At 41.8% G+C, this 20425-nt stretch overlaps 1 protein-coding gene across 2 annotated transcripts in view; it reads left to right on the forward strand.

The window, feature by feature from the left end:
* Nucleotides 1–4444: 4444 nt before the first annotated feature.
* The window catches only part of SLC39A6 (solute carrier family 39 member 6), a 41469-nt gene continuing 25488 nt past the window's right edge, over nucleotides 4445–20425 (forward strand). The window contains exons 1-6 of one of the 2 annotated variants that reach the window (XM_032774978.2): nucleotides 4445–4542; nucleotides 6858–7583; nucleotides 10094–10274; nucleotides 10532–10701; nucleotides 18106–18318; nucleotides 19352–19418. In XM_032774978.2, the coding sequence (XP_032630869.1) occupies nucleotides 6867–7583; nucleotides 10094–10274; nucleotides 10532–10701; nucleotides 18106–18318; nucleotides 19352–19418 (1348 nt within the window). In that variant the 5' untranslated portion in view covers nucleotides 4445–4542; nucleotides 6858–6866. The remainder of the gene's footprint in view (nucleotides 4543–6857; nucleotides 7584–10093; nucleotides 10275–10531; nucleotides 10702–18105; nucleotides 18319–19351; nucleotides 19419–20425) is intronic. The other variant, XM_032774979.2, reaches the window with a different exon arrangement.

Below are 20425 nucleotides of genomic sequence, written 5' to 3' on the forward strand. Positions count from 1 at the left end.
AGTGGGCGGGCTTTGCCCGCCCACCCCTGGGATGCCAGTAGGCTAACATACCTGTTACTTTACTGTCAGTACTTTACTGTAGCCATCTGGCCTTGCCCCATCACACACCTTAGAGACTAACAAATTTATTTCAGCATGAGCTTTCGTGAGCTGCAGCTCACTTCTTCAGATGCACATGCTGAAATAAATTTGTTAGTCTCTAAGGTGCCACAAGTACTCTTGTTCTTTTTGCGGATACAGACTAACACGGCTGCTACTCTGAAACTTTGTACAAAACATATTCTAATTACATGACAATGGTGAATATTTGGGTGCCAGGGTGCCACACTATGTTTGCCCTTCTCATGTGGATAGTTCTTTGAAAACTTCAGGTCAATACATAGTAGTGCTCAAAAAGACTAATAATGTTAGGAACTATCAGGAAAGGGATAGAAAATAATAAGAAAATATATTGCCACTATATAAATTCATGGTGCATCCACATCCTGAATATTGAGTGTAGTTCTAGTCACCCCATCTCAAAAAAAATACAGTGGAACTGGAAAAGGTTCAGAGAAGGGCAACAAAGATGATCAATGGTATGGAACAGCTTCCATACAAGAAAAGACTAAAAAGATTAAGGTTGCTCAGCTTAGAAAAGAGATGATTAAAGGGTGATACAATAGAGGTCTATAAAATAATGGTGTGGAAAAAGTGAATAGAGAAGTGTTATTTCCTTTTCCCACAATACAAAAAAGAGGGGTCACCCTATTAAATTAACAGGCAGCAGTTTTAATACAAACAAGAGGATTTATTTTTTCACACAATGCACAATTAACCTGAGGAACTCTTTGCCATGAGATGTGTTGGAAAAGTATAACTGGGTTCAAAAAAGCACTGGATAAATTCATGGAAGATAGGTCCATCAATGGCTATTAGCTTTGTGCTCAGGGCAACCCTAAACCTGAATACCAGAAGCCAAAAGGAGAAAATAGGTGGATCACTCCATCTGTCCTGTATCCTTCCCCTGAAGCTTTAGTACTTGCCTCTGTCAGAGATAGGATACTGGGCTAGATGGACCATTGGTCTGACCCAGTATGGCCATTATGTTCCTATGTTAGATGCTTGAGAGACAACAAAGGTAACTACCAGCAGGAAGGAGTAGGGCAGGGGTCTCAAACTCAATTTACCTTAAGGCCAGTGCTAGTCCTCAAATCCTCCCAACTGGCCAACAGTGTCACTCATGCTGCCCTGGCTGACTCTACCTGGTGATTAGTGATGCTGCCTCCATGGCTGACTTTGCTCGGCAACTAGTGATGGTATCTGTCCCTCTCCCTCAGACACTGGGAACTGCAGGGGGCAGTCAGTGCCTGCAGCAGACAGAGCCAGCAGGGTGGCTGCATAGGTCTCTCCTGCCCACTCCCCTCCCCCCTCAGCCAGCAGTCATGAGGGCCAGATGAAAGAACTTTTAAAAAAGTTTCCGTGGGCTGCCTTGGGGAGGTTCTCAGTCTGCAGATGGCCCGGGGGCTGGGATTTTGAGACCCCTGGAGTAGGGAGTTCTTCCCACAGTCTCCAAGTGCCTTATAGTCTGTGAAAATGTAAAAGAACTAAGCTGGATGGGAGAATAAATTCTGCTCAGCTTGACTCTACACATGGGGATCAAAAGACCACTTCAGTGAGGTAGATCAATACTCCTTCCCTCCCCCAAGAAAAGCTGAGGTCTGGAGTACCTGGACCCCGACCTCTTGGGAGGTGGGATAAAGGAATCTGGTTCTAGGAGAGGTCTGAAAAACCTGCCTCGCCCAATCCCACTGTTATTAGAAGCAGTGCAAGGTCAAAAGTCATTTCATAGGGAGGAAGCTATTCCTTACTCCTTTTGGGCCAAAGAATTGCTACTTCTGGGGCAGTGGGGCAGCTGACCCCTTGAGGGACAAAGGGACACCACACACACTCCCTAAAAGCTGCATGGGATATGGGAATCTGAGGATCAGGTCTCAAATTCACACCCAACGATTTTGGGGGAACAAGGTTAAGAAGGGCAAGTAAGACCTCAGAGTTTCTAAGGAAAGAAATCATGCAGGATGTTTGTCAAACATCAAATGACTCTATAGACTTTTTTGAAGGATATATCCTGTCTTGCCAGCAGAAAGTTTATCTGAATAGATGAAATGTGAAATTATAAAGGTCATGTCAGAAACACCATCCCAGGAAATAAATCTGTCCAGGAAATAAGTCAAGGTTTCCCCAGGCTGCTGCTCAAGCACACTAGTTACACTCAAGTCTTTAAGGGGGGAAATGTGACAGATACAGCAATTTCCTGCAATATAAATGCAAATATTATGTATTATTGTGCACTTGGACAATCAACTGACTGTATTAAACGTGGCAGACAAGAATGGTAATTTGGGGCATTACATGTGGAGTTCCTGGGAACTAGCTATAGGAAGGTTAACGCAAATATCTTTTGCCAGTTATGCACAAACCCCAGACTTTTGAAGCTATGCCCTGAGGAAGGAACCACTGCCTAATTATCTGTTCCCAGACTCAAGATCAAAGGCCCAAAAGCTTAATAAAGATACAGGTTGAGCCCTGTCAGCATGCTTATTCTGAGCTGAGGCTGTTATGAACTTGTAAGCACAGAAAAACTCCAAGGTGGTTCGAAGGACTAACTCATTTACCACAGCCTTTATTGGAAATGGGCAGATGATCTCTGCAAAGCTTATTAGCATGATGGTAGATTTGTGTCTTTCCTCAGCACAGACAACTTAAGAAAACACAATGAATGTGACTAGGTCAACCTGTGTAAGGCTTTCACCTCAAGAAAAATGTGCTTTCTTAGCAAAAATGTGTGGTAACTTCTAACTGCTAATAATTACATTAATAGCTTTTCAAGAGAAAGCAAAGCACAGATTCTGACTTGTTCAGGCAGTCTGGCATGCTGGTGATATCATAGTGTAGGCAGACCATTGTGCAGCCTGGGGAAAAAAACATAGTCAGGCGGGAGAGAGATGACGGTTCTCTGCCCAGGAGAAGAGATGGTTGAGGGTCCAGGAGCCTAGACAGGGTGCCCTTGAAAGATCAGAGAGAATACAGGTGCAGGTACCCTGAACTGTTACATTATTTATAAGCCATTTCTCAAAAACCCTCACCCTATACACTCAAATATCTCCCCCCACCATCCCAAAAATATTAAAAGGAAACTTTCCTCAGCACAGACAACTTAAGAAAACACAATGAATGTGAGTCGGTCAACCTGTGTTAGTTATAATCAGCTAACAATCAGAATAAACTCTAGAAAATAAATTACAAACACGTTTTAAAAACAAACATGACTAGGGCTCAGAGGGGAGAGGGAACTCTTCCAAGGCCACTCGAGATGCCCCACAGAGGCTGTGCAGACATCACAATATTGAAGTCAGGCTTTGCTGGGTTGTCAAGAGTTGGTTCTGCCTCAGGGAGGTGTGGATCTAAACTGGGGAAAGCACAACTGCAGCTTGAATTGAACTAGGGTGACCAGAAAGCAAGTGTGTAAAATCACGAAGGGGTTAGGGGGCCTAATAGGAACCTATATGAGAAAAAGCCCCAAATAGCAGGACAGTCCCTGTAAAATCGGGACATCTGGTCACCCTAAACTGAACACAGTCCAACTCTCGGGTTACAAAGGCAAATGTAGAACCGGTACTTGAGCGGCACCGCAGCCCGCCTCCAGCGCGGGGACCAGCCCACCAGCAGAGGGGAGCTGCACCCTGCGGCTCTGGGGACGCCGAGACCTGGACTGCGGCGCTGGCGAGCCGCCGAGACTCGGCTCGGCTCGGCTTCCCCCCTCTGGTCTTTTGGCTGCTGGGAGGGTGAGATCAGCAGGCGCCGGCTACTCCCACGCACCGGCCGCGCCCACGGCGCCGCAAGTCGCCCCGCGCCTTATAACGCTCCTGCCTCAGCGCCTCACCTCCCCCCGCGCCCTGAGCAGCAGCCAGGCAGCCGCCAAAGGGTCCCCCGCGCCCGGAGTTCCCCGCCCAGCGGAACTGCGCCCAGGCAAGTTTCTCCTCCGCGCCCGCCCGGACTCTGGGGCGAGGGGCCCCGCTGGAGCGCGGCACGTAACCGGGCAGCCCTTCAGGCCCAGCCCAGCCGGGTCCGTTCCGCCTTCTGCGGGGTCTCTCGGGCAGTAACCGCTGCCCAGGGGGGTCTCCGGCCCTGCCCCAGTGCACGGCTGCCGAAGGGGCGCGCGAACAGACGAATCCCGCGCCATGGAACGGCCCGGACGCGGCGTGCGGGCACCAGGGGGAACTGGACAGGACAACGCATGCGCGTAACCTGAGCCGCTCACTCAACTGCCGCCAAACCCGGGGCGTGGCGTTGTCTGTGTTCGCCGACAGGGGCCGGGGCTCGCGGCTCCTGTGCCCATTGGCTCGGAGTCAACCTGTGACATTCCACTACATCCTGATTGGCTGCCCGGCTGGCTGGGTCTGGCCTCTGCCGGTCCCACTCCCGCTGGGACTGTGAGCGAAGCCGGAAGAGGAAGGGGCGGCGGGGCTGCGCTGAGGTGCTGGGCCGCTGCAGGCTGAGGTGAATTGTCCCCGCCGGAGCGGTGTGAGGGGAGGCGAGGCGGGGCCGGGCCGGGCCGGGCCTGCGGAGCCGTGACTCCCCGGGGAGGCCACGAGGGCTGGTGGGGTTGGCGCGCGCCTGTGTTGGGCTTTGGCTCCCGCGAGCCCCAGCCGCTCCCCGCAGGCGGGCAAGGGACGATGACTGAGCAGGGCGCATGGGCGCGGCGGAGCCCCCGGAGGCCGCTGCCTGCCTGGGGACGTGCCCCAGTCCCTAGCCCGCCCGGCTGCCCGCGTGTGGGTCTAGGCCCCGCACGCTCCGCTGTACGGAGAGCTGCACTGTTCTCCGAGCCGCCCCCCAGCTACTCGCTGGGGCCGGGTCACTCCGTGATAGGCCCCAATCCCCGGCGCGCTGTTGTTTGTCATGCGTGCAATTAACGTGTCATCTTTATCACGCATCTTTCTCGGGTGCCTTCATCTTTTTGCAATTTGTTTAATATTAGAAATGGCCCCAATGCAGTAGGGGATCGGTCCGGGGCATTGGAGATAATTGGAGGGAAGTTGCATTAGATTGATAAGAAGTGGATACTAATTTTGAAGTACAAATCTTAAGTGTTTGAAGGTACTGTTGTCCATATTCAGTGGGATACTTAACTGAGTAGTGTTCAGTATCCATAGAACATATGGGGCAACTTCTCCACAATATGAAAGTAAACACTTTTTCTACTTTTAAACTAAGATTCTGATACTGCAAGTGCTCCTGCACAGGCTTCAAATAAAGCATCTGAGTAGTCCCATGATGTATAAAATTAAGCACGAGCTTAAGTGTTTGCAGAATCAGAGTTCAAGGGCCTGAATCTGTAGTTCCTACCTTATGGCATTTCATTATAGTTAGTGGGAATCAGCACAGAAGTAACTGTACATTTAGGTGTAATTATTTGCAATAGTAGGCTTCAAAAAATGTGTATAGTCTTTGCTGCAACATAATACTGATTTAAAATGTTAGGCAGCATATAAATACTTCATTTGACAGTTAAATGTTTCCTTTTGCATAAAACATTACAAATGTTTATAGCAACTTCTTGGTCAAAGGACCAAAGAAAGGCACTTTCAAACTTACATTTGTATATTGTTTCTATGTCATTTATCTCTGTCTGCACCTTTGGAATGAAATGTGGTAATGTGTAATAGCTCACAGCAATACTGCACAACTGTTTAAAAAAAATGGAGATTATTGTATCAAAATGAAACTACAGGTATAAGTTAGGCCAATGTAGGAATAAGTCTTAATTTATGTAGAAAACGAATTCACACACTAACTCTTACTAGGTATGTCAGGATGTCTTAATGAGTTCAGGATCTTGTTTTTACATTGCTCTAATGCAGTGGTTTTCAAACTGTGGGATGCGACCCAGAACTGGGTTGCGAAATGGAAGGGACTGGGACACGGCGGCTCTGGTCAGCAGTGCTGACTGGGCTGTTAAAAGTCCTGTTGGTGGTGCTGCTCGGCTAAGGCAGGCTAGTCCCTACCTGTTCCAACACCACGCTGTACCCCAGAAGCAGCCAGCAGCAGGTCTGGCTCCTAGGCGGGGGGGCCCCGTGCACTGACCTAGCACCCGCTCCGTGCTTGCATTGGCCAGGTCCTGAGCCCAGAAGCTGGGTCTGCTGCTAGCTGCTTTTGGGGCACAGCGTGGTCTGTGGTGCCAGGACAGGCAGGAAGCGTGCCTCTGCACCCCTGCTGTGCTGCTGACTGGGACCACCTGAGGTAAACCTGCACCCCAATCTCCAGCCCCTCCCCTGAGCCTCCCCCCCAATCCAGAGCCCCTCCCACACCCTTCATTTCTGGCCCCACCCCCACAGCCCTCACCCTCATACCACAAATCCCTCATCCCCAGCTCTATTGGGCTGCGGGCATCAACAATTTTCTTCAACTGGGTTGCCAAAAGAATCAGTTGCAAACCACTGTTCTAAATTCTTCAGCAGCACAGTTCCCCCTGCTCCAGTGCTGAGTTTGGTCAAATGCTATCTTGCAGGGCTGTTCTAAAGAAAAGTTGCACCAATTTAACTTTAAACCAATGTTGTTAAACTAGTTGAACTCTTGCCTGATGATTCTCTCTCACTGGTTTATGTTGGTTTAGCTTGCCTCTTGTAAATTTACCAACAAGCTAAACCAATATAAGCCAGGTTTCAACTGATGGCTTTACCCAAGTACTAACTTAAAAATACTTCTCTTGCTATTGCACCTTTTCTGGTAATAATTCAGGTCAGCTAAATTAGCCAATGAGTTGCACTACAGCACATATGTGCTATCTCAACTTTCTCTTGTCATTTTTTTTACAGGAATCTGCAATGGAGAATGAGCTGCTGATGGCCTTTCTTTTGTCATTTTCCATATTGTTCTGCAAAAGTCACCTTCATGAAGTAGAGCTGGCTACTATTGCACAGACCTCTGAGAAGTTCATTCTAGATAAGGCAGCTGGTATCAACACTGAATTGGCAACACTTACGCAGAAGCATCACCTTCAGGAACTTTTCCTTCGTTATGGGGAGAACAATACTTTGACTGTTGAAGGATTTAGAAAGTTGCTGCAAAACATAGGAATAGATAAAGTGAAAAGGATCACTACTGGCCATGATCATGATCACCATCTTCATCATAACCATGTTATGCTGAGCAAAAACTTTGAGAGAACAGATTGCCCAAATCATGAATCTGGTGGTGTAAATAAAGATCCTAGTAATGGTCAGGCAAAGGAATTACAAAGAGTAGAAAATGATGAGCACAAGCAGAACTTGATAAGCAGCAAAAACACTGTTATGGGAATAACTGCATCTACCAACACTACTGCTACAGATGACAATCCTGTATTACAGAATTCAGAAACCAGAGAAGTAAAGCCTGTTGTTCATACAAGTCTAACTGGCCCCAGTGCCATGAATGTTACAGAAAGCAGCAGTGTGAGTTTACTTGTTAATGGAAAAGCTAATGAATCACTTCTTTCCCTAAGGGAATCTGAAAGAGGAAGTTACATGTATTCTAAATTTAAAAACCAAAATACACAAGAGGTGAGACTAGTGTTCTGTACTCTTCTTGGGGGCATATGCCCGTTAGAAGTGTGTTAGTATGGTTTGTCTTCCATAGACATTCTTTTAATTTCTAGGAATCTTGACGCAAGCTTGGGGGGTAGGGGGTGTAAAATCTGAAATATACACAGGCATAATTTTGCTATGTAATAATTTTACACTCCAGTAGGAATGTTACATCCATGTTGTGCCCAGGTACAAGAGGATAGCTGTGCATTCTGGTTTGTACACTGGGTTGTAATATTTTATTTTTATTTTTATTTTTTTCCCCTTCTGGTTTCTCTTTTGGAGAATATTTTAAGACTGGTTAACTTCTGACACAAGTATGTGAAAGTTTTTGATGCTTGTTACAGGAAAAGTTTTCTTAGGGTGTAGAAAAGAGTAGATAAGTAATAAATAAAAATGCTTTTTGAAAAGTTTCATTTCTATAACCATACATGTTGCTGAACTTATTCCAAGTAGGCTTACATTTTTTCTGCTGGAAGTAAAAGGCTAGGACAGAAAGTAATTCATCCTACATGGAAATCAATGAGAGGCCTTGGAACTTAAGTATGGATTTTATGCAATATTTACTAATATTTACTATTCATCTTCGGGTAAATATAATCTAGTATTAACTTGTATTCTAGAAGTTGGGAACCCTAAATTCTGTTCACCACTCTGCAAGTGGCTTACAGCTCTGTGATCAGGGAAATAAGTCTTGCTGTGCCTAACTTTTCCCTTTTAAAATGGGGAAAATAATCACCTTTGTAAAACATTCTCATTCTCTGGTGAAAGCTGTCTAAGCATTCTTTATTTCTATTGTTAGAGCTGTCATAGATACTTGCATCTCTGTCCCTGAAAAATGATCCTCCTCCAAGTGACACAAGTTGTGTGCTGTCCACACTGGCACTATGTCTCCCACTGATGTAGCGTCTGCTTCTTGCTAAAGTGGAGTAATTATGCTGATGGGAGAGTGCTCCCACAGCTGCGCCAATGTAGCACTGTAGTGTAAACTTGCCCTTAGTAAGGACATGGTGGTTGTCATTCATTGTCCTCTTATTTAAAATGGAAGGCTTTTTTCCCAAAAAGAAGACTTCTGTTTTTGATTATAGGTCCAATTAATTTTGAAGTATCTGGCTTTTATTAAAGTAGTATGTAAATATTCATCCCACTACTACCTTCCACTGGAACTGTTGCACAGATTATTAAAACCCAATCACAAACATACTTTTTAATTTTTTTAGTCAGTGCTCGATCCTACCTCTTTTCTTAAGAGGTTGGGGAGGTTTTGTAGACACAAACTGAAATTAAAATAAAATGTCTTTTCTCTTGCTTTTTTTAAAAGGGGAAAGGAATGCTCATGGACCTGCTGGCTGGTGTCACTAAATAAAACCACCGTAATGAGAGCTTTTCCTACAGCCAAATCCTTCACCTTTAAGGGCCTTAAAAATCTGCAGGACCTCTTTAAAGTCTATTTATCCCACTCGAGGTAGCCAAGCTAAATAATTCAGGATTTGTATGTGTGCTCATGATCACAGGTTCTGAATCCTGTATTCAAGCATACAGGTGAGTCTCATCTTGCGCGCATTTAACATGTACAAATTTTGCTTTGCGCAGTCGGCAAAAACAAAAAAAGAAAAATAACAATTTAAATACTGTACCTGTAGTGCGGTTGATTCTGCCCGCCATTACACTCAATATAATTTTGACTATACATGATTTCGCTTTATGTGCTGAGAGCGGAACGTAACCCCAGCATAAGATGAGACTTTCCTGATATTGCATTCTTCACCAGCAGAGGAGAAACAAGGCTGGCAGCCCTACTAAACAGGCATTCTTAGACTTTTAAAGACAGCAAGTAGTGCAGTACAAAGATGGTTGCAGGAAGAAATGTGTTCAGAACATGCCTTTTGATAGAAATGGTGTGATTTGAAAAGATTTATTGCGAGCCTCTCATACAAATGACTTCTTCCCCCAGCATGACTTCTGTCTTCCTTCAGTTAAGAATCAGACAGCTTATGCATCCAGCTGGCAGCGTTGTCCAATTACCCCTCCAGTCCAGAGGCTGAGGCTAGGCCATAGAACAAATGTACTGCTATGCATTGTCCACCTCCCTCAGGCTGTGTGCAACATGTATTGTAGACAGAAGAAGGGATAGAACCTTGAGGAAGATTGGATTTCAAAGTCTTCAGTGATGGCTGTCGTCTTGCTTAGAGTATAGTGAATAGAGGCTGATTCCATCTATACACAAATTTGAACAGAAACAACAAAAGGTGTGAACTGATAGGTTTAATTATTTTGGTGCATTGACACTTATTTCAGAATAAAACTTGCAAAAGATTATTTAGCTGAAATCAGCTTGTTACCAACCTTGGTAAAATTGATTTCACTGTTTTTGAGAGGTGCTTCTTTATTTTGAACTGGTATTGGACTGCTCTTGCAGTTTCTCTAGGATGTGATAGTACTTCTGTTCTTAATCTTAATCTTAAACATGTTTTTTCTTTCTGCAGTGCTTGAATGTATCAAAACTGATGACATCTCATGGAATAAGCACACAAGTATTGTTGACTGCTACAGAATTCAGCTATATTTGTCCAGCAATTGTTAACCAGATTGATGGCAAATTCTGCGTAATGCATGCAGCTAGTGAAAAGGCTGAAAGCCCTCCAAAAAGCAATTCTTTGCAAATAGGTGGGTTTTAATTTTTTTATATTTAGAATAAATCTTACCAACAATCATTGAAATTTGCAATTTGCTTTTTTATAGCTAATATAAATATTTAGATTCTAAACTATTGTTTTTTCTTAGATACTTAACTTTTCTATGTGCTGTACAAAGAGTTCTTTCTAGACGCCATTGTCCTGGGGATTTTCTTAGTTATTAACATCTAAATCAGTGTTTTGAAGAAAGAAAGCATCATCTGATATATTTTGTATTTCTCTTACCAGCTTGGATTGGTGGTTTTATATCAATCTCCATCATCAGTTTTCTTTCTTTATTGGGTGTTATATTGATACCTCTGATGAATCGTGTATTTTTCAAGTTTCTTCTAAGTTTCCTTGTGTCACTGGCTGTTGGGACTCTGAGCGGAGATGCTTTTTTACATCTCCTTCCACATGTAAGTATTGTTACTCATATTGAATCATTCATCTTAACTTTGAAAAATGTTAGTGAAATATGGCTTTATTACTTTGTTATCGATAAGTGCTTTAGGAAGCCTACTAACACTAGCTTTGGCTGTCTACCAAACCTAGTGGTTTATTGACATTGATGAAAACTTGTATTAACTTAATAAGAAAAGATTATCTAGCTCAGGGGTCGGCAGCCTTTCAGAAGTGATGTGCCAAATCTTCATTTATTCAATGTAATTTAAGGTTTTGTGTGCCAGTAATACATTTCAATGTTTTTAGAAGGTCTCTTTCTCTGTCTATATTGTATAACTAAACTGTTATATGTAAAGTAAATATGGATTTTAAGATGTTTAAGAAGCTTAATTCAAAATTAAATTAAAATGCAGATTTTATCAGTTTAGTGTGATCCTTGCCCTTCCTTTTCCTTGTTAAGTTTTCCAATGTCTGGTCCATATTTGGATACTTTAGGCTGCACACAGGCTTCTGAGTGATCAGTTGTTAACCAGCTCCGAGAGGGACAGAGAACGGATTTCATGTGTGAAAATACCTGTTTTCACAGGTATGTGGATCCAAATGCTGAAAGTATTGCAAACACAACTTTTTTTCCAAACAGTTAAATTTCATTGGCAGGGGCGTCCAGCAGGTCAGAATAGAGACCTCATGGTCTCTCTTGGTAGCTTCAACTGCACTCCACAGATCTACAAACTTTGATGCCCACGGTTTTGAGCTTTTTAACTGAATGAGCTGCATTTAGAAATCTTCAACGCCCATCCACTGAAATACAGACAAATCCAAGTTGCTTTCATTGAACTTTTCAGGTTTAATGAGAAAAGAGAGCTTTGGGCCAAATTGCTGGAAATCTTGAAATCTGTCAGAAAATTCTGATCCCAGTTCTTGCGTGTACATTCCAATCTCATCGACACTGACAGTGCAACGTGTGGATAGCTCTTTTTTGAATTGGAAGTAGCAGAAAGTCGAAGTTTGAATATCCCAAGAAACTGTCAGTTTTACAACAAATACTTTCCAGACTTCAAAAAGATCCAGAACCATTTGCCCTGCACCCTGGAGACAGAGGTTGAGTTTGTTTAGGTGAGCAGTGATGTCAGTTAGAAACATGAGCTTACACGGCCATTTGTCATCATCCAATTCGAGGTAGTTTTGTCCTTTTTCCAACAAAAAGGCCTTGATTACAAAGCTTAAAACAGTTTACAAAGCTCACCGAAACCTTGCCAAGACTTAACCACCGAATGTTGCTATGAAGTGGAATGTCGTTACAAGCATTGTCCGTCTCTTCTAGCAGTGCTTGAAACTGTCTGAGTCAAAGCAGATCGAGCAACAAGGAAGCTCACAATTCACACCACTGTATTCATCACGTTATTAAGCTCTGAATTAAAAATTTTAGCACACAGGTTTTCTTGATGGATGATATGGTGAAATTTGACTGTTGGGTGGTCAATTTGATCTTCAAATAACTTAACAAATCCTTTCTGTTTTCTGACCATGGCAGGAGCATCATCTGTTGTCACACACAATATTTTTCTGATGTCAATTCTTGTTCTTCAAAATGGTTTACAAAACTTTCCACTATATCGTCCCCCTTTGTTGTGCCGTGCAGGGGTTTTAGGCAACAAAATTGCTCTTGGATTTCATCGGAAGCACAATAGCTTGCAACAACTGCCAAATGTGGAACGTTGTTTAAATCCATGCTCTCATCAACTGCAACGCTAAACACTGCTGTGTCTTTTAATGCAGTCGTCTGCTTTCCCTTAATATTTTCTGCCATTTTGCTTATGCATCTCTCAACTGTTCTGGCAGAGATAAGCAGTTTTTTTATTCTAGATATGATCGTATCTTTATTTGACAAATCATTGACCAAAATCTCTTAACTGCTGAGAGAACTTTTTATATATTCCCCATCTGTAAACGGCCATCCCGTTTTTTGCAATGCACTGTGCAGTTTTGTAACTTCCTTCTGTAGCTTGATTTTTACTCACACTAAGCTTTTAAAAAGACTTCTTTGCATCTCATATCCTGCTACTGCCTTTTTGATTTGATTCAGTCTTGTCTGCTTCATCGAGAGATTTTTCTCATGCTTCGTTTCAAAATGTCGTTGAACACTTGATGTGCGACAAACAACATTTTCACAACAGAAAGCATAAACAGCACAGTCCTTTTGAATAAATCCAAATGTCTGTCCAAGAAGGCTGAAATGAACAGACATCTAACTTTGCTTTCTTAGAAGCTGCCATTTTTTCAAATGTTTCCCTCAACTCTCACTGGGGGGAAAAAAATGGCAATAGAGAGCACACACAAGGTCAAACACAGATGTGGTCTCATATAAGCAGCAAACCAGGACTTAAAAATATCCAAGCCTGGAACAATTTTTAAGATGGAGGTGCTGAACTGCACCCCCTCTTGTCCCTGTCTGCACCCCTCACTGCCCCAGGGTGGGACCAGTGGGCCACCGCTGGGGGTGGCTGCAAAGCCCCAGGCCCAGGCCAGGAGCAGAGCCTTGGGCCTGCTGCCAATACCCTAGGCTTGCAGCAGGCTGAGCAGGGCTTGAGGCCCGGACCTCAGCTGGCAGGGGGCTGATGACTGGAACCCCAGACAGGCAGCAAGGTGAGCAGCATAGGGGGCTGGTAGCCCAGGCCGGCAGCAGAGCAGAGCCGGTGGCGGGGACCCTGCTGGCAAGAGGGCAGCGGCCGGAACCCCAGACCATCAGCGGGCCTCCACCGGCTCATGCCAACTGGCGCCTGGCTCCATTCAGCCTGCTGCTGGTCTGGGGTTCCATTCACCTAGGCAGGCAATGGGCTGAGCAGGGTTGGCAGCCAGGACCCCTGGCTGGCAGCAGAGTAACACTAAAAATCAGCTTGCATGCCACCTTTGGCACGCATGCCACAGGTTGCCGACCCCGATCTACCTTCAAATAATTTTTGTAAAACTGTAGCTGCTGTTTCTGGTCTAACCTAGGGTTCCCCACAATGCATGCAATTGCACCATCATGCATTGGTTTGCAACATTCTGGTACGTTACTCAGTCCCTCACACACAAGTTGCCTTTGTAGATCAGTAATTTAGAATCCTTTCTGATTTTTTTTTTTTTTCTTTTCACTCTCTTCCCTCGCCTCCTGATTTTCTTTGAGAAATAGAAATAGTTCCATTATCTTTCTCCAATGTCAGGGGGAGAGATAATTGCAACAGTCAAATGCTGACACTGCTTATCCTCTGAATGGAGCATCTGAGAAATACTGGGAACACAGCACTTGGAGAGGACTAGTACCAGGCCACTTACTCCATGTGATGGGGTTGAAGAGACTCAACTTAGGTCAAGAATAAAACTGGACTAAGATCACTATAAAATTCTGCCTCTAGGGAAGTCTGAGCTGGACTTACAGTACAGGGACAGTCCAACCCTGTGGTGCATGCCATCAGTAAAACAAAGTGTTACGGAGTGAGTTGAAAACCTTACTTTTTGTGTGTGTAGGTTTTTCCTTCAGTTAATTATATTGTTGAACTGTTTCTCAAATTCTGGAGGCACTTGTCTCCTGGCCTCTGCGCTGGGGGGGCAAGTATCCTAAAAATCCAGCGTGCTTTATTGTATGTACTTTACTTACAAACCTTATGGAAGGCTGGCTTTGTGAAAGCAGTATTCTCGATGCTTCAACCATACTTTTTGCTAATGTATCTTAACTTGAAAATTTCCAAAAGAAGCAACAAAAACAGCACTGCTGCTAATTCCTATACACTTCATAAGAATCTCCAATAGCACTCTTATCGTGTACAAAAGTGCTACTAAGTACTACCCTTCAGGCCTAAATTCAGCAATGCCATAACTGGGACAGGAACTTGAGTGCATATATTAAGGTAGTAAAATTTGCTCGAATTTGGCATTCGGTGGGTGGGTAGGTGGATGGGTAAACTAAGGGTAATTCTCACACCAGGGATTGGAGCAGGAAAAGCAGGTCATGATTAAAAACAGCTCTGACCCTTTTATCAGGCTGCTTTGCTTTATTTTGAACGCTCCTGAAAGTTGCTTTTTGTGCTCCTGTGTCCCTTGATGTTCAAGATATGTTTATTTTTCACACTTAATATTAGTTTAGTACAAGCTACACTACTTTAATGTTTACATTGGGGCTGTCAGTTGCAATTAACTCAGGTGATTAACTCAAACTAATAAGGATTAAAAAAATCACAATCAGTTTTAATCGCACCAATAAACAATAGAATACCAGTTGAAACTTATTTTTGGATGTTTTCCTACATTTTAAAATATATTGATTTCAATTACAACACAGAATGAACAGTTGACAATGCTCGGTTTATATTACTTTTATTTCAAATATTTGCACTGTAAATATGGCAAACAAAAGAAAGTGTTTTTCAGTTCACTTCAGATAAGTACCCTAGAGCAATCTGTCATGAAAGTGCAACTTACGTAAAAAAAATCTACATTTGTAACTGCACTCAAAAACAAAACAATGTAAAACTTTAGAGCCTACAAGTCCACTCAGTCGTGCTTCTTGTTCAGCCAATCGTTAAGACAGACAAGTTTGTTTACATTTACGTGAGATAGTGCTACCTGCTTCTTATTTACAATGTCACCTGAAAGTGAGAACAGGTGTTCACATGGCACTTTTGTAATCAGCATTGCGAGGTATTTACATGCCAGATATGCTAAACGTTATTATGCCCCTTTGTGCTTCGGCCATCATTCCAGAAGACTTGCTTCCATGCTGTTGATGCTTGTTAAAAAATAATGCGTTAATTAAATCTGTGAGTGAACTTCTTGGGGGAGAACTGTACGTCTTTGGCTCTGTTTTGCTCGCATTCTGCTGTATATTTCATGTTACAGCAGTCTTGGATGATGACTCCGCACATGTTCTTCATTTTAAGAACACTTTTTTGCTGCAGATTTGATGAAACGCAAATAAGACACCAATGTGAGATGTCTAAAGATTGCTAAAGCAGTTGACCCAAGGTTTAAGAATGTGAAATGCTCTCCAAAATCTGAGAGGGACAAGATATAGAGTATACTTTCAGAAGCAACACTCCGATGCAGAAACCTAGAGAACCTGAACCACGAAAAAAGAAAATCAACCTTCTGCTTGTGGCATCTGACTCAGATGTTGAAAATGAACATGCGTCAGTCCTCACTGCTTGAGATGGTTAACAAACAGAACCAGTTATCAGCATGGACGCATGATCTCTGGAATGGTGGTTGAAGCATGAAGGGACATACGAATCTTTAGTGCATCTGGCATGTAAATATCTTGCAACGCTGGCTACAACAGTGCTATGCCAATGACTGTTCTCACTTTCAGGTGATAATGCTGCCCACTTCTTGTTTACAGTATCTCCTGCAAATGTAAACAAACTTGTTTGAGCGATTGGCTGAACAAGAAGTAGGACTGAATGGACTTTTAGGCTCTGAAGTTTTGCATTGTTTTATTCTTTGAATGCAGTTATTTTTTGTACACAATTCTACATTTGTAAGTTCAACTTTCATAATAAAGAGATTACACTACAGTACTTGTATTAGGTGAATTGAAATACTATTTCTTTTGTTTTTTACAGTGCAAATATTTGTAATAAGAGTACTGTACATTTTCTATGCTGTGCTGTAATTGAAATCAATATATTTGAAAATGTAGAAAATATCCAAAACTATTTAATGAAATGGTATTCTATTATTATTTAACAGTTCAATGAATCCTGCTATTTTTAAATTGCTTGACAGCCCTAGTTTACACCCATTTTCTAACGCACTTAAACTGTTTGTCACTATTTAATCCAGAGAGTTTTATGGGAGTTGTTCCATGCTTATATCAAGTATGAATCTGGACCTCCAGAGGATTTCTTCTTTCATACTGCACAAAAACTCTACTTTAGGAATGCATTGGTGCTTTTTAGGGGAATGCACCTCTGTCTCAAAATTTGACCTAAGGAATTAAATCTGGTCAGACATATAATCTAGATTTTTATCTCATCTTAAAAATTTACTTCTATACTAATTTTCACTCTCAGTTGTAAACTTATTATCCGTTTTTTCCCTTATGATTTTGTCCTGTTCAATAGGTTTAATTTTATTCTCTCTGGATGCCTGCCCACCCACCTCTGACCCCCCCAAAACCAAAACAAAATAATGCAAAATAACTTCCACACTCTATTCCCAAAGTAGTCTTGATATGAGTTGACTTGTTTAACTGCTGCCCTAGATCCAGCATACATGCAACACAGTGGGAAAGGGAATACGGGCGAGTCTCATCTTACGCGCATTTAACATGCGTGAATTCAGCTTTGCGCGGTTGGCAAAAACAAAAAAGAGAAAAATAACAATTTGAATACTGTACCTGTAGTGCAGGCGATTCCGCCTGCCATTACACTCAATGTAATTTTGACTATACGCGATTTTCTCTTTACGCACTGACAGTGGGAACATAACCCCAGTGTAAGATGAGACTTGCCTGTAGTTTTGATTTATTTTATTATTATTTTTTTTTTTTAGTGCTAATCAATAGTCTTTTTAGAGCACTTTTAATGTAATACCTAGTTTTTTGTTTCTCCGGTATTAAAATTCAATCTCCATAATGGTGCTTCTGTCCACTGATTTATTCATTTTTCACCTTAACACTAATCTGCCTCAGTTGAGGGATCTTTTTTAGCTAGCAGATGGTTGTTTTGATCCTTCCTGCTCTATTTAACCAGCCATTTATCTATTGTCAGAGAAAATTAACATGGTTTTCTGTTTCAAAAAATAAATTTAATCAACATGTACATTAAACAAAATTACTTCTGCTGCCACCTCAAAAATATATTGGCAGCAGACTTTGCAGGAATAAGACAAACTCATGCAAAAGTTAAGCAGAAGTCTTTCTTTCCTGCTCTGAAAGCTGTCCAGTTCTGTTTTTAGTAGCCTTCCAATGAGGGAGAGTGCCAGAGATGGGGTCCTCTGTGGAGAGTAGGCAAAGGCTTATGTCAATTATTGCGTGGTCCATATTAGAAAGGAATTTTCCTAGCTTGTTTGTCGCTAAAGATGAGGCAGTAAAAATGGTGGTTTGGGCCACCACTACTAGCTGAAGTTTTAGCAAGAGTATTCTAATGTTGTAAACCATTATAATGAAAGGTGCATATACATACTTGATAGAGGGTGAAGGCTGGGTCTGCATGTACTCTTTAAATATTTCCCTTTGCCCACAAACATTACAACCATTTAATCCATTTTGAGTTGTTTTCATTTATATTTCTCACATTAAGAAAGTAATAAGATTCATCTCTAGAGTCAATAAAAATGAGCCGCAGAGCACACCTTTCATTTTTTTTCTTCTGTTGTATTGAAATTTGTTCTGAATTAGTAGAACTTCTTGAATGTTTTGTCTTTTGAATCCCTCTTAGTCTCATGGAAATCATCACCATCACCACGAGAAACCTTTACTTGAACAAAATAAAGATGCCCTGTTCAAGCATCTTGTCTTTCAAAGTGTAGAAGAAACTGCTTATTTAGATTCCACGTGGAAGGGACTGACAGCCCTTGGAGGCCTGTATTTCATGTTTCTAGCTGAGCATTTGATTACTTTAATTAAGCAGTTTAAAGACAAGAAGAAAAAGGTAAGGAAATTACATTTTTGAAGCCTCCATTGTACTATGTAATATTAGTGTCTGTGGATATTAAAATTCTTTTGTAGAGAGTGGCTTGTTGATTAGATTTGGTAGCTAATGAGGTATGTGCTCAAACTCAGTTTTTGCTTATGAGTATATAATAGTATACTTTGAGTGATCCTAACCATCTTTACTCCTTCAGAGTAGACGTGTATTTATATTCCTACAAAGAAGAATTCTGTTAACTGTTTTCTTACACAAGCAGATAATTCAGTCTGCATCTTTTAATTGTTTATCTTGAAGTTACAGTGAGAGACCTGATCTACAGTGAGTGCTACCTTAAAACAGCAACAAAACCCCCCACCATTCACCTCCTCTCTCCAAAAATCCCAAGCGGTTACTACTGGGATTGTTATGGTAGTCCTTACACTTACATCATTGGTGTTATTCCTATTCTAACTACTGTGGGTGTAAATTGTTGATATTTTACAAAATGGTGTCCACTATAGCAAGCTGCGTAGTGTAAAAATAGGTGAGAAATACTCATGAGGGTGGCAGGCTCAGTCTCCATAACTACAGCTAAACTTCTTTGCTCTTTGTAATATAACTCTGGGCAAATAGTTCCCAGGCAGATCAGATGCTTGGTTTTCATTATTTTTAATGAGACATTTCTTCAAAATTTGAGTATGAGTTAAACACTACAACAGGGGAAAAGAAGTGGCATTTTGTTAGGCTTTAGAGGTGTTTCAGGTATAAAGTAGAACTATAGTTGTTGTGTAATTCTGTATAAATAATACTTATGTCTGCTCATTGACATTTTTTTCCCTCTGTACCCTAGCTAATTTTTGCCTTTTTACTCTGCTTCTTACTCTGCTTCTGCTGACATTCTAGTACTCTTCCTGGTTATGCATTCTTTGGGTATCTCCATGCTATCCTCTTGATTTTTCATACTGCATAATTTTATAAATATATTGTGTGTTGCTTATGTATATCATGAAAAATAAGTAAATATTTATAACTTTGATTTTTCTTTTGGAGTCAGAAAAAAAATGAAGATGCAGAAAGTAAGAAGTTTTCAACAAATGAAGAAAAATTAGATGCAGATTATCGTAAGTCTCAGTAACACTATTGCAGAACTGTATCAATCAAAAGGATAAAGAATCTTTTCTATGCTATTGAAGGCTCCTTGATCCTTTCACTTACTATTGGCTGGATTGCTGTGTAGCTAGGTTAATTACATCTTTCCTGAAACACAAACTTGATACACATTGATATGCAGAGGATTGACCTCAAGTTGATTTTTAACCTTTTTTTTTTTTTAATGGTGATAGGAATTTGAAGTAGTCCATGTACTTTTTGAATTTTTAAGCGTCTACACTTGTGATCCAGGATTGAGCACTGGAAATCAACTGTTCTGTTTAAGCCCTTCTGTCTACAGAAGTTGAGAATGCTTATGCATCTACCAGTTTCTAGACTAATAGTGCCTGTGACTCTATGGAGAGAGGATTTTTAAGAGTCTGTGTCTCAAGCTTACATATTTCAAATGCCTGACAACCTGATTTTAAGAGTGGCTGAGCACCCACAATTCTAAATGAGGTTAATTGGGGAGAGGGAAGCTGCAAGTATTCAGCATTTCTCAAAATCAGACCATTAATGAAAACACCTTAAAAATTTCATGGAACAAGAGTGCCACCAAACGTCCAGATCTTCTGGTACAAGTTTACAATAAAACATTGAGCTTTTTGATTTTTATAGGCTGCTTTTCAGTACTGTGTGCTCGGCTACTGAAATATCCACCATGATAAGCACTTGGATTGTAAGGTAGGAGTAAACAGGGTATGTGTGTGCTTAACATTAAGTAATCTTGTTCTGGGTTTTAAATTATAGTGTGATCAAAATACCTCATCTCAGCAAGAGTGAGATTAAAGCAATTCTGAGGTGAAAATATCATTACAAAATGTCTTGCATATTAGTGTGGTATTTGCTGGAGGAGAGTTCATGTCAAAAATTTGTCAAAGTATAGCTGTGTTCTGTCTGAGAACAAATATACACATCCTTGTGAACGCCACTGAAGTTGGTGGATTGAAAGCATAGATGAAGGTGACTTATGCACCTG

The sequence above is a fragment of the Chelonoidis abingdonii genome, chromosome 2 (genome assembly GCF_003597395.2).
Source record: "Chelonoidis abingdonii isolate Lonesome George chromosome 2, CheloAbing_2.0, whole genome shotgun sequence".
Classification (NCBI taxonomy): Eukaryota; Metazoa; Chordata; order Testudines; family Testudinidae; genus Chelonoidis; species Chelonoidis abingdonii.